General features: G+C 43.9%; 1 protein-coding gene across 1 annotated transcript; it reads right to left on the reverse strand.

The window, feature by feature from the left end:
- On the reverse strand, positions 4,165 to 10,502 carry DYDC2 (DPY30 domain containing 2). The gene is made up of 4 exons (XM_005699272.3): positions 10,371 to 10,502; positions 9,706 to 9,861; positions 9,399 to 9,569; positions 4,165 to 4,694 (listed from the first exon to the last, which is right to left on the reverse strand). Exons 2-4 carry the CDS (start codon positions 9,850 to 9,852, stop codon positions 4,428 to 4,430), a joined length of 585 nt encoding a protein of 194 aa, XP_005699329.1. The 5' UTR covers positions 9,853 to 9,861; positions 10,371 to 10,502; the 3' UTR covers positions 4,165 to 4,427.

The raw sequence follows: 16,899 nt of genomic DNA on the forward strand, positions 1-16,899 counted from the left end.
TCCAGGGGACAGGCCAGAGGGATGGCTTAGGTGTTTTGCCCACCCCTTAGAAATAATTCTTGTTTTGTTTTTAAGCTGCACTGTGCAACGTGGGGGATCTTAGTTCTTTGACCCGGGATGGAACCTGTGCCCCCTGCATTGGAAATGTGGAGTCTTAACCACTTGGGAAGTCCCTAAGCACTGGTTTCTAAGGAGAGTACGTTTCCATCTCAGACCTGGGCTAGGCATCCACACCCAGGAGACAAACCCCAATAGCAATGTGTTCCAAGGTTCTGAGCATTTCCCTCGAGCTTGGCACATGTGGTCCTGTGTGTGGCAACTACGGACTGATTCATGTGTGTGACTGTTGGGGAAGGCCAGTGGGAGCTCTCACCCTTAAAAAAATAGTAGTGTGACCTTGGATACACTTAATCTCCCCATCCTAAATTCTGATCTCATGGCTGGGGAAGATAAGGCCTCGTCATAGATGTTCACTGTAGGGAAAAAAGGCCTCATCATAGATGTTCAATGTAGGCGGCAGCTCTGGCTACAGCAAGGCTGACTTCATAAGAGTGAAACCTGTACAGTTACACAGGACCAGATTTGGAAATGTTGCACACTTGGTTTAATGCTCTGCTGTTGTCATCTTGAAGCACATAATTTTGATCAAGGCAGCCTTTATTTTCCTTTTGCACTAGGCTTTGCATATTATGCAGTCAATTCTGAGCCTAGAGGAAGGGGTCAGCAATCTGGAATTGCAACCTAATCCTTGTGCCAATCAAAGCTGGCTAGCTTGCCCTTTTCACATGTCTGCCATGAGTTGCCAGCCTTTATGTACTTTGATTCATTTACTTATTCAGCATATATTTACTGGCCACTTTTTGCACACTGGGCACTCTTTTAGGTGCTGGATATATCAAAGTACACTTGATCTTGGCCAAAAGGCCAAGAAGCAATGGAAATATCAAAGTAAACAGACAAAATCCATGCCCTCTTGGAGCTCACACTCTCTTGAGGGAGACTCACAGAGGAGACAGTGTGAAATGTTGTGGGGGGCACTATAAATAGGACGTATCTATAGGAAGCATGGACTTCCCTGGTGGATCAGTGATAAAGAATCTGCCTGAAATTCAGGAGCTGCAGGAGACCATGAGTTCGGTCCCTGGGTTGGGAAGATCTCCTGGAGGAGGGCATGTCAATCCACTCCAGTATTCTTGCCTGGAGAATCCCATGGACAGAGGGCCTGGAAGGCTATAATCTATAGGGTCGCACTGAGTTGGCACGACTGAAGACACAATAAACTGTGGAACATTCTGAAAGAGATGGGCATACCAGACCACCTGACCTGCCTCTTGAGAAAGCTGTATGCAGGTCAGGAAGCAACAGTTAGAGCTGGACATGGAACAACAGACTGGTTCCAAATAGGAAAAGGAGTACGTCAAGGCTGTATATTGTCACCCTGCTTATTTAACTTATATGCAGAGTACATCATGAGAAATGCTGGGCTGGAAGAAGCACAAGCTGGAATCAAGATTGCTGGGAGAAATATTAATCACCTCAGATATGCAGATGATACCACCCTTATGGCAGAAAGTGAAGAAGAAATAAAGAGCCTCCTGATGAAAGTGAAAGAGGAGAGTGAAAAAGTTGACTTAAAGCTCAACATTCAGAAAACAAAGATCATGGCATCTGGTCCCATCACTTCATGGGAAATAGATGGGGAAACAGTGGAAACAGTGTCAGACTTTATTTTTGGAGGCTCCAAAATCATGGCAGATGGTGATTGCAGCCATGAAATTGAAAGACACTTACTCCTTGGAAGGAAAGTTATGGCCAACTTAGAGAGCATATTAAAAAGCAGAGACATTATTTTGCCAACAAAGGTCCGTCTAGTCAAGGCTGTGGTTTTTCCAGTGGTCGTGTGTGGATATGAGAGTTGGACTGTGAAGACTGCCAAAGAATTGATGCTTTTGAACTGTGGTGTTGGAGAAGACTCTTGAGAGTCCCTTGGACTGCAAAGAGATCCAACCAGTCCATTCTAAAGGAGATCAGCCCTGGGATTTCTTTGGAAGGAATGATGCTAAAGCTGATACTCCAGTACTTCGGCCACCTCATGCGAAGAGTTCATTCATTGTAAAAGACTCTGATGCTGGGAGGGATTGAGGGCAGGAGGAGAAGGGGACGACAGTGAATGAGATGGCTGGATGGCATCACTGACTCGATGGACGTGAGTCTGAGTGAACTCCGGGAGTTGGTGATGGACAGGGAGGCCTGGCGTGCTGCGATTCATGGGGTCGCAAAGAGTCTGACACGACTGAGCGACTGAGCTGAGCTGCAGAGACTGAGCACGCACACGCGCACGTGCGTGGGAAGCATCGATAGGATGGCTGAAGAGCCCTCACTGCAAAGGCCACTTTGAATGAAGATGTAACGGAAGAGAGTGTCCACTTTAATAACAGAAAAGCCAGTTATTTTACCAGCTACAGTGTTTATTAGGGAATAGCAGAGGAATTTCAACTCAGACCATAACCAAATCCAGAGGAGGAGGAAAAGGAACTTGCTTTTATAGAGAAAAGGGGGGAATTGGGAGGGGCTGCAGTAATCAAAGAGCTTACTGGAAGAAGCTGGGAGCCCCAACTATGGAGACTTCTTATTGATTGTTCTACCACAGTCTCTTACTGGCTGGAACCCAGGGTGGAGGGAAGTTTTATTCTGTGTGTGTGTGTGTGTGTGTGTGTGAGCTCAGTCATGTCCTAACTCTCTGCAACCCCATGGACTGTAGCCCACAAGGATCCTCTGTCCATGGAATTTTCTGTCCATGGAGTGGGTTGCCATTTCCTACTCCAGGGGATCTTCCCGACTCAGGGATCAAACTTGCATCCCTTGCACCCCCTGCATTGGCGTGAGAATTCTTTTCCACTGTGCCTCCTGGGAAGCCCTTTATTCTCTGTGCTGGACGCTAAAGTAGAGGCACCTTCAGGTGGAGATGTAGGCAAGTATCTCTTCCTATTTGGAGCAACTGATGATGCATGGAGGGGCATGAGAGTTCTCCCTACTGGCCTGTCCCAGCTGAGGTTTTTTTTTTTTTTAATTTGATAAGAGAATCTGCAGAAATCCAGGGGTGTGGGGAGGTGAGAGCTTTCCAAGTGGAGGGGAAGAGAATGTAAAAGTTCTGAGACTAAACCATGCTAGTCCTGTTTGAAGAACGGAAAGTTGGTATGGCTGGCGTGGAAAGAACAAAATGGAGACTAAAAAAAGGTGATGCAGAATCACTCTTATAGAGTCGGGCAGGTCATGGTGCGGGCCTCAAATGTTTCTGTGACTGAGATGGGAAGCTACTCGTTAGACATGATCAGACTTAATGTTTTACCAGCATCATCCTACTTTAATGTTGAGGTTAGACTAGACAAGGTCAAGGGCAAAAGAAGGGAGATCAGTTAGCAGTCTATTATAACAATCAAGGCAAAAGATGATGGTGACTTATGCATTCAGGTGGTTGAATCCTGTCTTTATTTTCAATGGAAAGCCAACAGACCAGATTTAGGGCTAACATAAAAATAGTAGAGCCCAGGATGACACCAAGAGTTCTGACCTGAGTAAACTAAAAAAAAAAAAAAATAGTAGAAACCAATTCAGGGAGAATATCAGGGATTCCATTTGGATTACAGTTGTTCCTTGAACAACATGGGTTTGAACTGCACAGGTTCACTTACATGTGGTTATTTTCCAAGAGTAACTACTGTACTTCACAGTCAGTGGTCTGTTAAATCCAAGGATGTGCAGGAACCTCAGATATGGATAGCCAACTCAATGTAAGTTATATATGGATAAACCCATGCATTGTTCAAGAGTCAACCATGGTTAGGTTGGAGATATCCATTGTTTATCCAAGTGGAGGTAGCAAGCTGGGAGTCATGTTCAAGGAAATCTTGATTAAAGATATAAATATCAGATCATCAGCATAGAGATATCTGAATGAATACAGATGGAAAATGATGGAAAAAATATCTAACCTTTGAGTGTTACTGTCACTGGAATTGTTTCAAAAATAAAGATATGTAAACACCCTGAAGATCCTAATTGCAAAATTCAGCCAAAGCTGAGGTGCAAACATTTGAAACGAATGTGTCTTCACTGTCTAGTCTCCAAAAAATGATAAAGCAAGAGGAAAAAAATTCTCATCAGTTTAGTTATTTATTTTAAATCTTTATTATGAGTTTATTTTACCCTATATGTAGTTCAAATCTTCACACAATTAAGGGGTTTTCATGGTTATCAGGATGAGACTTGGGTTGGAGAGTCCCTGTAGACACCTCCTTCCACAGCCTCTCATATCTTGGTTTAATCCACATAGCTAATCATCTTCAAGTAAGAATTCTTTGAGTTGGCCACTTTCTCAGCTTGTAGCTTTGAGAGAAGCATCATTAGAATCATCCACCTTCTACAACCTAGGGAGGAGATTCGGAGCCAGGATGAATTTCAAGAGCAATTTCATGCTGAACAGCCTGGTAATTTATTTCTTGTGGAGTTCCAGTGTTCAAGTCAACCTGGCTGGAGACAGATGGCTCTGAAGAAGGACTCTGTTGAGGCATTCTTGGAATCATATTGGAAGTTCCTGGCAGGGATTCCTGCCTCAAGGCTTCCTTCTCAAGGGGTTCTGGGTTCTCCTGCATGAAGTTAGTCTTCTCCAAGGAACTTGCTACAGATTTCAGTGGCTAAATAAAAAGCAGAAGAGCAAAAAAAAATCGTTAACAGAGACTAAACATTCTCGGCATAGCAGGAACACAACATTGCCGTTTTCATGCTCAAGCCTGAACAAAACTGAAAAAAGACATTATCCAGAAAAGCATAAAACAAATTTGACAGGTCCAAGATAATTCACCAATAATTTAACTGCAAGACAGAGCAAAATTCAACACCTTTTAAAGAAAAACTACACAGTCTAGATGGCCTATACAGTATCACATACAAAGTTCAGCATACAGGTAAATAATTACTAGACATGTGAAAAAATAGGAAAATGTGAACCATAATCTGGATAAAGCATATTTACTAGAAAGAGACCTCAAAATGACAAAGATGGTGAGATTGGCAGACAAGAACTTAAAAGTGATTACAGATTTAAAGGAGAAAAATGGCCATAATGAGTGAAAAGATAGGGTATATCAGCAGAGAAGATAGGAGCCAGAATGGAATTCTAGAACTGAAAAATAAACTATCCCAAATGAAAAAAATTTTCATTAAATTCCTAAATAGGATATTGGACATTGCAGGAGAAAGGATCAGAAAACCTGAAGACAGATCAATAGAAATTATCCAAATCAAAGCACAGAGGAAAAAAAGATGGAAAAAATGAATAAAGTCTCAGTGACCTATGAGACTCAAGGAGACATCAAGCATCCACATAATTGCAGTCCCTGGTGAGGTAGGAAACCTTGGAGCTTAAGTTCTATCCCCAACATCGCCCATTGTCCAATCAACAGTGGACCCTGTGAGGCACTGCAGAGAGGTCTGTGAAGTACTTGCCCGCATATCTCTAAGACCCTTCTAACTCCAAAGTGCTATGAATGAATTGGTGCAGCAAATCTACATATTGTTTCCATAAAAACGTATTCCTGAAACATTTGTATGGCTCAGATCTTTATAACAGTGGGATTTTCAGACTTAGAAACAGAATAATGATTTACTTAACTAAAAGATGCCTCTGCTTAATGAAGAGACACCAATACAGGAACAACTTTTGCCAGTTTTCTTCTAGGCCTGACTCAAATGCTGTCTTCTCTGTGAGTCTCTTCTTGATTCCCATTTGATGTGATCTCTACCACACATAGTGCTCTCTTTCTACTTCTCTTTTGACCGACACATTAGACCAACAGTATTCAATCTGGGGCACTAAAAGCAATGATGGCTTTAAGATATTTAGGAAAGTCTTGAAAAATTTTGAGTACAGGTGTTAAGGAAATTAGAGATACCAAAGGAACATTTCATGCAAAGATGGGCTCGATAAAGGACAAAAATTGTATGGACCTAACAGAAGCAGAAGATAGTAAGAAGAGGTGGAAAGAATACACAGAAGAACTGTACAAAAAACAGCTTCACGACCCAGATAATCATGATGGTGTGATCACTCACCTAGAGCCAGACATCCTGGAATGTGAAGTCAAGTGGGCCTTAGAAAGCATCACTATGAACAAAGCATAGTGGAGGTGACGGAATTCCAGTTGAGCGAATTCAAATCCTGAAAAATGATGCTGTGAAAGTGCTGCACTCAATATGCCAGCAAATTTGGAAAACTCAGCAGTGGCCACAGGACTGGAAGAGGTCAGTTTTCATTCCAGTCCCAAAGAAAGGCATTGCCAAAGAATGCTCAGACTAGCACACAATTGCACTCATCTCACACGCTAGTAAAGTAATGCTCAAAATTCTCCAAGCCAGGCTTCAGCAATACGTAAACTGTGAACTTCCAGATATTCAAGTTGGTTTTAGAAAAGGCAAAGGAACCAGAGATCAAATTGCCAACATCCATTGGATCATGGAAAAAGCAAGAGAGTTCCAGAAAAACATCTATTTCTGCTTTATTGACTATGCCAAAGCCTTTGACTGTGTGGACCACAATAAACTGTGGAGAATTCTGAAAGAGATGGGAATACCAGACCACTTAACATGCCTCTTGAGAAATCTGTATGCAGGTCAGGAAGCAACAGTTAGAACTGGACATGGAACAACAGACTGGTTCCAAATAGGAAAAGGAGTACGTTAAGGCTGATATTGTCACCCTGCTTATTTAACTTATATGCAGGCACATCATGAGAAATGTTGGGCTGGAAGAAGCACAAGCTGGAATCAAGATTGCTGGGAGAAATATCAATAACCTCTGATATGCAGATGACATCACCCTTATGGCAGAAAGTGAAGAGGAACTAAAAAGCCTCTTGATGAAAGTGAAAGAGGAGAGTGAAAAATTGGCTTAAAGCTCAGCATTCAGAAAACTAAGATCATGGCATCTGGTCCCATCACTTCATGGGAAATAGATGGGGAAACAGCGGAAACAGTGTCAGACTTTATTTTTTTGGGCTCCAAAATCACGGCAGATGGTGACTGCAGCCATGAAATTAAAAGACGCTTACTCCTTGGAAGGAAAGTTGTGACCAACCTAGATAGCATATTCAAAAGCAGAACATTACTTTGCCAACAAACGTCAGTCTAGTCAAGGCTATGGTTTTTCTAGTAGTCATGTATGGATGTGAGAGTTGGACTGTGAAGAAGGCTGAGCACCGAAGAACTGCTGCTTTTGAACTGTGGTGTTGGAGAAGACTCTTGAGTCCCTTGGACTGCAAGGAGATCCAACCCTCCATCCTAAAGGAGATCAGTCCTGAGTGTTCTTTGGAAAGAACGATGCTAAAGCTGAAACTCCAGTAATTTGGCCACCTCATGTGAAGAGTTGACTCATTGGAAGACTCTGATGCTGGGAGGGATTGGGTGGTGGCAGGAGGAAAAGGGGACGACAGAGGATGAGATGGCTGGATGGCATCACTGACTCGATGGACGTGAGTCTGAGTGAACTCCGGGAGTTGGTGATGGACAGGGAGGCCTGGCGTGCTGCGATTCATGAGGTTGCAAAGAGTTGGACATGACTGAGCGACTGAACTGACTGAACTGACAGGTGTTAAAATCCATCAGTTAAATCAGCAGGCCTTCTGAAACCCAATGCAACCCATTCTGGGCCTACTTCAGATAGGTTTTACAATTCCAGTGATGAAAGCTAAAGGGGACAGCAGCAAGGAATAGTTTGCGATTCACTTGGAGCCAAGAAGAAACCAGAACTTAGACTGTTATTCTATCTGATGTGCCTCCACAGCTTCCCTGTGGCTCAGCTGGTAAAGAATCCATGTGCAATGCGAGAGACCTGGGTTTGATCCCTGGGTTGGGAAGATCCCCTGGAGAATGGAAAGGCTACCCACTCCGGTATTCTGGCCTGGAGAATTCCATGGACTGTATAGTCCATGGTGTCACAAAGAGTTGGACATGACTGAGTGACTTTCAGGTCACCACCTCCTCACCCTTTATCTAGCTCTTTCAATTTGTACCAGGATGTGGCTCTCCCTCGCCCTGTAAACAATAAGCTTCCTTTTGGACCCCTGTTGGGTTCCCTTTGCTTCCTTCTTACAAAGGGAATAAATTTCCATAATTACAATTTGCATGTGAACTCTCTGCTAAAACTGAGAACTTGCTCACAATCCAGGCATCAGGCTGGCTCTCATTTCCCTGACAATCGCCAATTGTCTCACACTTGGCAAAAGAACAGCAAACCTTTTATTCAACCGAATCTTGCTAAGGAACCACTATAGGGTGTGAAACCTCCTGAGTGCAACACAGTGGGACAACTCAAAATACTGATGTGAGCGAAGTTTTCCATCATAAAACCAGGGTACAGTTTTGGGAGTCTTTCCTTGCCTTATATATTTACATTTCTATTAACAGTGAAGCAAGGTGTTAGAAAAGGATTAGCGTGGGCAACTGAGGTGATGACAACTTTTGCTTAATGATCTCACCTCTACCATCTCCCAACAACTGCTCAAATGATGAACTGTTCCTGAGGGAGGGTTCCTTCAATTACTGCTTTCAGACTGTAGTAGGAAACTATCTTTCTTTTGATCTACATGTAAAATATCCAGACTTAAAACATAAATCTATTAATTTTGAGGAAAGCTGAGCATGTTGATATAAATGTACATAAAGCTTAATATTTTCATGTCTTCATCAAAATTGGCTTTGGAAACTAGCAAAAGCTAATAAATTATATAAGACTACATTAAAGATTTTCATGCACAGTGATCATTACAAAGATGTCAGATATTAAGTTCAAGAAGTCAATCTGCTCTCCAGGTGTCATGTACTTTGCAGAAAGCACAAAAGGACACATGGTGTTTTTCAGAAGACTGTGGCAAAAATTGTGGGAGATAAAAGATAAGCTTGACTAATAAACACAGAGTTGTTGCTTAACTATTCTAATAATTCATGACCACTATTAGAGCATTACAGGAGACATCTTGTGGCTTGATAAATAAATAGCATATATTAAATTAGTTAAGTAAATAGTAGATAACATAAAATAATATATCTGAAGTATATACTGGAAACCATATTTGGTTTCTGAAAAATATTGAGTAATTTTTTAAAAGAATTCGAAGAATCTTGTATGAAAATATACTTGTTCCAAGTGATGCTTTAGATTTTTCTAAACTCTGGTTTTTTAAACCAGTACATGTAAGGTATTTCCTGAAATCTAAAATGCCTTTAAGCATTTTGTTCATTGACAAGGATTGTCAGTAAGACTGATCTACATACAAACACATGACTATGGAGGGAAAGTAGGTTTGGGGAGCCTCAGTGCACTCTGTGCATTTCCTGGTACCCACCACGGGATGTGGTTGTGTGCCCACCGCCGAGTTTCTCCTCCCTAGCTGGTGGTGACACTCTTCATACCGCTCTTGAATCGCACGTTCTTCTTGCTTCAGCATTTCTGCCATTCTGGTTTCTTTGAGGCTATTTTCATATTCTCTCTGCAGCTGGGTCTTCTCTTGTCTATCCTGGGGTGACAGGACAGAGTAGAGTCTGGTCAGTTCCCAGGGGCATGGACCCTCCCCAGGGATCCCCAGAGTCCTGCTTTGGGTTTTGGGTTACTATGAGAAAGCTCACAGCCCTCCCCAGACTGACTGCATGCACCTGTTCTTTTGCTTTCGCCGTTTTCCTGTAATGATAAAGCCGGTGAGCCAGGTACTCTATGGGGTCACTGGGCTGAACCATCGCCACTTCTGCCAGAGCCTGGGCCAGGTGATTTCCAAAGCACCTCTTCAGGTAATTGGTTTCCATCCTGGTGGGCTTGGGAAACATCAAAACAGGGTCACAATCTAATTGGACTTAAAAAAAAAATAGACACATTCTAACCAATGGAGATTTATTTGGGGACAAAAGTGAGATGTTTCTGGGAGCCCATCCTTCCCCTAAATTACCAATAAATATATATGCACTTGTCAATAGCTCTTACATGCAAATGAACTTTTTTCTAAAGCTTTCCAGCTGTCCTAGGTCACAAATAGGTCCTGGGGTTCATCTGGCCAGGAGCTTGGTGAATGGGTATTTAAGAGTGGCTGAGGCCTCCACTTATTCACACATCTCGACTCTTGAGTAGGGAGGAAATAGCTGAGCAGGCAGGAGGGTGTAAGAGGGTCTCTGGGCACCTAGCAAGCCAAACTATTGTGAGGTTAAAAGCTACAGTCATCTATGACATAGATAAGACAGGCTTATATATTTCACCACGGACCACTGAGAAGCCCTGAGGCAGAGAGGGAGGGAAAATGCCTGGCACTGTGGCTACAGCCCAGGGCTACCTGAGCAGAGGTGTCTGCAGCAGTAGGAACACAGACTCCAGGATCAGACAGACCAAGTTCCAGCCCTGGGTCTCCTGTTTATTAGCTGTGTGATCTTCAGCAAGTTACCAAGTCTCTCTGAGCCTCAGCTTTCTGATCTAGGAACAGAATAACAAAAATATGCATTTCAGAATTGTGATGATTAGAAGAGATACTAAACACATGGGAACCACATAGCTTGGCGAGTAATAAATGTTTACTATTAGCTGTTATAGGGGAAGACTGTGACATGAAATCACCTGGCGGCCAGCCTCTTCCTGACCATCTTCATATTTCTGAAGCTGACACATTTTAACTCCAAAAGAGCTAATAATACGGTGAATAATAGGCTTAGATCAAGTCCTAACATTTTCTGGAGGCACTTTTCAGTTTAAGGACGGAAAGGTAAGTAGATTGGTAGATGGGAAAAATATTCCCAGGTCTTTCCACTGCAAAGGCCTAGAACCAAGAACACCTCAGTAGCAATGAACACAAAGAATCTGCTTTTTTAAAAACTGAAGTATGGTTGATCAGTACTGTTGTTTTAATTTCTGTTATACAGCAAAATGATTCAGTTATACATATACATTAATATATGTATTCTTTTTATATTCTTTTCAAAGATGGTTTACCACAGAATACTGAATATAGTTCCCTGTGCTATACAATAGGACTTGTTGTTTTACCCATTTTATATATAATAGTTTGCATCTGCTGCCCCAAACTCCCAGTTCATTTCTACCCACCACCCACCCCACCCACATAGCCTCAGATAGAATTTGCTCTTAAATAGCCTTAACAGTTTAAAAGGAATCAGGGTTCCTTGGAGAAAGGACCAAGATCAAGGCAGGGAAAGTGTAATAAATCTGGAATATTTTGCTTTCCCCCCAAAATAAGAAAATGCTAAAAAATAAAATGGTCGGGGACAGAGGAGTCAGCTTGAAGGGGCTATTACTAGCCAAATCTGAGGTAATTTGGCCACCAAAATTAGTAATGACTGTTGTTATTGTTCAGTTGCTAAGTCGTGTCTGACTCTTTGCAACCCCATGGACTGCAGCACACCAGGCTTCTCTGTCCTTCACTATCTCCTGGAGTTTGCTTAAACTCATGTCCATGAGCCTGTGATGCCATCCAACCATCTCATCCTCTGTCGCTCCCTTCTCCACTTGCCCTCAATCTTTCCAAGCATCAGGGTCTTTTCCAATGAGTTGGCTCTTTGCATCAAGTGACCAAAGTATTGGAGTTTCAGCTTCAGCAATAATGACTGTAATGGATTATAATCAATTGAATAAAGTAAGAATCCATGGGTCCATATAAGAATAAATTACTGAATGGGAGAGCAGGCAAATTCTTTCATAAAGAAGAATGCCAACTAATAAATGTGGAAAGAAAAATGAAATTTAAAAATAGTTTGTAATGATCATAGTATAACTGAACAATCATCAATGAACACTAAAACTTGGTGAATATTTGACAAGGAGTAGGATATTCATATGGAGAAGGCAATGGCACCCCACTCCAGTACTCTTGACTGGAAAATCCCATGGACGGAGGAACCTGACAGGCTGCAGTCCATGGGGTCGCGGAGAGTCAGACACGACTGAGCGACTTCACTTTCACTCTTCACTTTCATGCATTGGAGAAGGAAATGGCAACCCACTCCAGTGTTCTTGCCTGGAGAATCCCAGAGACGGAGGAGCCTGGTGGGCTGCCGTCTATGGGGTCGCACAGAGTCAGACACGACTGAAGCGACTTAACAGCAGCAGCAACAGGCTATTCAAAGTCCCAAAGTTTCTCTCCACAAATTATGGATTAACTCCAAAAAGAAATACAGAAACTTCACAGTGGTAAAACCTGACAGGCACAATGTTAACCAAATGATCAAAGCATACATCACCCATAAAGGGACAAAATAACATTATGTGTCTCCTGATGTGATGCACTTCCTCCTGGGACACAACACATTTCTGTAGATTCTTGTCCCAAATGCAAAACTGGAATCTGACATCAAACAAAGCCAAGTTGAGAGAAAGTCTGTAACTGGGGTACACTCTTAAAATGTCAACATCATGAAAGACAGAAAAGATGAGGCACTGGTCCAGATCAAAGGAGCCTAAACAGCCATCCCAACTAAATGCAATCTATGATCCTTAGTTGGATGTAGACCAGGAGACAGAATTCTGTAAAGGACGTTGTTGGGAAAACAGAATGTGAACTGTAAGTTCCATAATAGAATTATATCAAGGTTAAATTTCCTGGTTGTGGTTATTGAAATATGAGTAAGAAAATGTCCTTGTCCCTAGGAAATACACAGTGTGTCAGGGCAGAATAATGGCTCCCAAAGGTGTTCACAGAGTAATAACTGGAATCTATGAACTACGTTACCTTATATGACAAAGGGGACTTTGCAGATGTGATTAAATTAAGCATTTTTTTGTTGTTGTTTTGGGGAAATTATACTGGATTATCCAGGTATGCAGGCTTTCCAGGTGGCTCAGTGGTAAAGAATCTGCCTGTCAGTGCAGGAGACGTGGCTTCAATCCCTTGGTCCGGAAGATCATCTAGAGAAGAAATGGCAACCCACTTTAGTATTCTTGCCTGGGAAATTCCATGGACAGAGGAGCCTGGCGGGTTATAGACCATGGGGTTGTAAAGAGTCAGACGCAATTTAGCAACTAAAATAGCAGTAAATCTAGGTAGGCACAATGTAATCACAAGAGTCTTTATTAGAGGGACACAGAAAAGTCAGACAGGGCGGAAGAAGGTGTGGTGATGGCGGCAGAGGGAGAAAAGGTGATGTGATTCAGGACCATGAGCCAAGGAGGGTGGGTGGCCTCTAGAAGCTGGAAAAGGCAAGAAAAGGGATCTTTCCTGGGGCATCCAGGAGGAACCAGCCTTGCTGAAACACTCTGACGTTAACCCTGTAAGTTTCATCTTGGATCTCAAACTTCAAAAACTGTAAGATAATAAATGCGTGTTTAAAGTCACTATGTTTGAGGTAGTGGTGAAGGGAGGGGATGGGGATGTGTTGGTGGCTCCTTCTGCCAATCTGTGACTAATGCACCTGAACCAATGCACCCAAATAAACTACTTTCTACACCCCTTCTCATCAGAGTGTGGTCCACAGTCAGCAGCATTGCATCACCTGGGAGTTGTTGAAATGCAGATTCTCAGGTCCCACCTCAGATTTAGAGATTGAGAGTCTGCATTTTAACAGAATCCCCAGGTGATACACAGTTACAGCTCTCCTTTGCCTTAATCCCAGTACAACTATCCTTCCCAGGGGGCGGGATCACCAAGTTTGGAGCAGATCGTTTATCCAGTTTGCCATGCTTACTGCAGTGTGGCAGCCACTGAGGACCAAACGTTGAGGAGCCTTCCATCTGTCAGTGCTCCCGCTGGCACTTATTATCTCAATCAACATTTAGTGAAGCATCTTGTGCCCAGCACTGCCCCACATAAACTGAAACAAAACATGGGAAATGCTAGCCAAGAACTGTGTGAAACAACTAGCCCAGGGAAGGCTGCAGATGGTGGGGGAGATGAAAAAGGTGGGAAGACTTCCTGGAGGTGGGGGCACCCGTGCTCTTTCTGAAAGTAGCGCCAACTAAAGAATGTCTCCAGCCAGCTGGCTCCACAAGGACTGAGTCATTAGCAGTTGTTAACTGGTCACTGACACAGCCTGGAAAGAGTTCAGGGTGGAAATCAGGAATGAGATACTCCACTTTCTGGGAAAACTGACAGAATAGACCTTCAGACAGAAACTTTCAGGACAAAAATTTACAGACCCAATTTCTTGCATCTTACATACTTAGAAAAGCCATAAAATAATTAAACTGTGTGTGCTTGATAACTAGCAGTAGACTTTTACCTAGATATATGTTTGACTGCACGTACCCGTTCTCCAAATCTCCTATACGCTGACCTCTGCCCTCACCTCTTCCATGCTGAAGCAGTTTCTCAGAGTTGTCTGAGAGGCTGTCTGCAGGGCTATAATCCTCAGTTAAGTCCCCAAGTAAAACTGAATTTACAGCTCTTAGATGTGCTATCCCTACCCCCCACCCGCCCCACCGCCAACCCCAGTGGCCAGGATCCAAGCAGAAGTCACCAGCAGGTGTGAAAATACCAGGATGTTAGATTGCTACACTCTTTTCTGGCCTTAAGCAGTGCGGGCTTCATTTATAGGTAGCCTTTGCGCACATCCACTCCCGCCCCCGCCTCGCGCCTCCCCGTCCGGTCAGCCTCTGTCCTGGCTCTCTCCGTGTGCACTGCGCTTGCCAGTCTCGCTTGGTCAATTGCCCTTTTTGGCTGGCCCCTCCTCAAAGCCTCTAGATTGCACATCCTGTCTCTGCTCACGTACCCTGGTGCTTCCGGCTCTCCATCCAGCACCCTGTACACCTTGGGCTCAGCCGCCTCTCGGCTGCGCATCCTACCCAGCCCCACTCCTCCAGCTTCTCTCTGCAGCATCTACTTCTCCGTACACTCCCCTCCGCCGCCTCCAACCCTCACCACCGCTCACGCCCCTGCCCGCGCGCCCCCTCTTCTGACCTCGGCCCAGCGTAGTCAGCTCAGCTCTCGGCACGCACTCTTCTCTCTGGGACCCAGGCAGTCTCCAGCCCAGGGGCGCGCGGGCTCATTGCCTAGCAACGGGACGCTATCTGCAGGTACGTAGGCGCATGCGTCAGGCGCCAGCCTCTAGAATGCAGGCGCCTTTTGGGAAGAACAGCTTTCGATGCTGGGCTGGGTTCCAGCGGGCAGAGGCAGCTTTGGCCCTTGGCCCTTGCCAGTGGTGCGAGAGAGGAACAGCTCAGCGCAGGGCGGCACCTCTGTGGCTGAGTCCTCCTCCTCTTCCTCCTCACTGGTGAGCAGCGCCACGCCTTTTGGAGGGGTAGGGGAGGCGGGTGTGGGATAGAAAAGCTACGGAAGCTCTCGGAATCCAGGTCGGGTAAAATACGGGGTACCCAGTTAAATTTGAATTTCAGAGACATAAGAAATTACTGTTTAGCACAAGTATAGTAGAGTGTATAATACAAAATCGTTTCTTGTTTATCTGAAATTTTAAATTTAACTGGCCACCGTATCCGATCCCTTCCTCTCCCACTCGGCCGGCTTTCTCCCAAGCATGACCGAGGAACCTGTTTCTTCGGACAGCTTCGCCAGGCTTCAGTTCAGTTCAGTTCAGTTCAGTCACTCAGTCGTGTCCGACTCTTTGCGACCCCATGAATTGCAGCACGCCAGGCTTCCCTGTCCATCACCAACTCCTGGAGTTCACTCAGACTCACGTCCATCGAGTCAGTGATGCCATCCAGCCATCTCATCCTCTGTCGTCCCCTTCTCCTCCTGCCCCCAATCCCTCCCAGCATCAGAGTCTTTTCCAATGAATGAACTCTTCGCATGAGGTGGCCAAAGTATTGGAGTTTCAGCTTTCGCATCATTCCTTCCAAAGAACACCCAGGACTGATCTCCTTTAGGATGGAGAGTTGGATCTCCTTGCAGTCCAAGGGACTCTCAAGAGTCTTCTCCAACACCACAGTTCAAAAGCATCAATTCTTCGGCACTCAGCCTTCTTCACAGTCCAACTCTCACATCCATACATGACCACTGGAAAAACCATAGCCTTGACTAGACAGACCTTAGTCAGCAAAGTAACACCTCTGCTTTTGAATATGCTATCTAGGTTGGTCATAACTTTTCTTCCAAGGAGTAAGCCTCTTTTAATTTCATGGCTGCAGTCACCATCTGCCGTGATTTTGGAGCCCAAATAAATAAAGTCAGCCACTGTTTCCGCTGTTTCCCCATCTATTTCTCATGAAGTGATGGGACCGGATGCCATGATCTTCATTTTCTGAATGTTGAGCTTTAAGCCAAATTTTTCACTCTCCTCTTTCACTTTCATCAAGAGGCTTTTTAGTTCCTCTTCACTTTCTGCCATAAGGGTGGTGTCATCTGCAATATCTGAGGGTATTCATATTTCTCCTGGTAATCTTGATTCCACCTTGTGTTTCTTCCAGTCCAACGTTTCTCATGATGTACTCTGCATAGAAGTTAAATAAGCAGTGACAATATACAGCCTTGACGCACTCCTTTTCCTATTTGGAACCAGTCTGTTGTTTCATGTCCAGTTCTAACTGTTGCTTCCTGACCTGCATACAGATTTCTCAAGAGGCAGGTTAGGTGGTCTGGTATTCCCATCTCTCTCAGAATTTTCCACAATTTATTGTGATCCACACAGTCAAAGGCTTTGGCATAGTTAATAAAGCAGAAATAGATGTTTTTCTGGAACTCTCTTGCTTTTTCCATGATCCAGCAGATGTTGGCAATTTGATCTCTGGTTCCTCTGCCTTTTCCAAAACCAGCTTGAACATCAGGGAGTTCACGGTTCACATATTGCTGAAGCCTGGCTTGGAGAATTTTGAGCATTACTTTACTAGCATGTGAGATGAGTGCAATTGTGCAGTAGTTTGAGCATTGTTTGGCATTGCCCTTCTTTGGGACTGGAATGAAAACTGCC

Source organism: Capra hircus, chromosome 28 (genome assembly GCF_001704415.2).
Source record: "Capra hircus breed San Clemente chromosome 28, ASM170441v1, whole genome shotgun sequence".
Classification (NCBI taxonomy): Eukaryota; Metazoa; Chordata; class Mammalia; order Artiodactyla; family Bovidae; genus Capra; species Capra hircus.

Excerpts from the sequence above, each read along its gene's own strand:
- DYDC2 (XM_005699272.3), bottom strand. The coding sequence starts at position 9,852 with ATGGAAACCAATTACCTGAAGAGGTGCTTTGGAAATCACCTGGCCCAG. Across the intron at positions 9,570-9,705 it reads CGGCGAAAGCAAAAGAACAG|GATAGACAAGAGAAGACCCA; the intron begins GTGCATGCAGTC and ends CTGTCACCCCAG. Across the intron at positions 4,695-9,398 it reads GCACACAACCACATCCCGTG|CCACTGAAATCTGTAGCAAG; the intron begins GTGGGTACCAGG and ends CTTTTTATTTAG.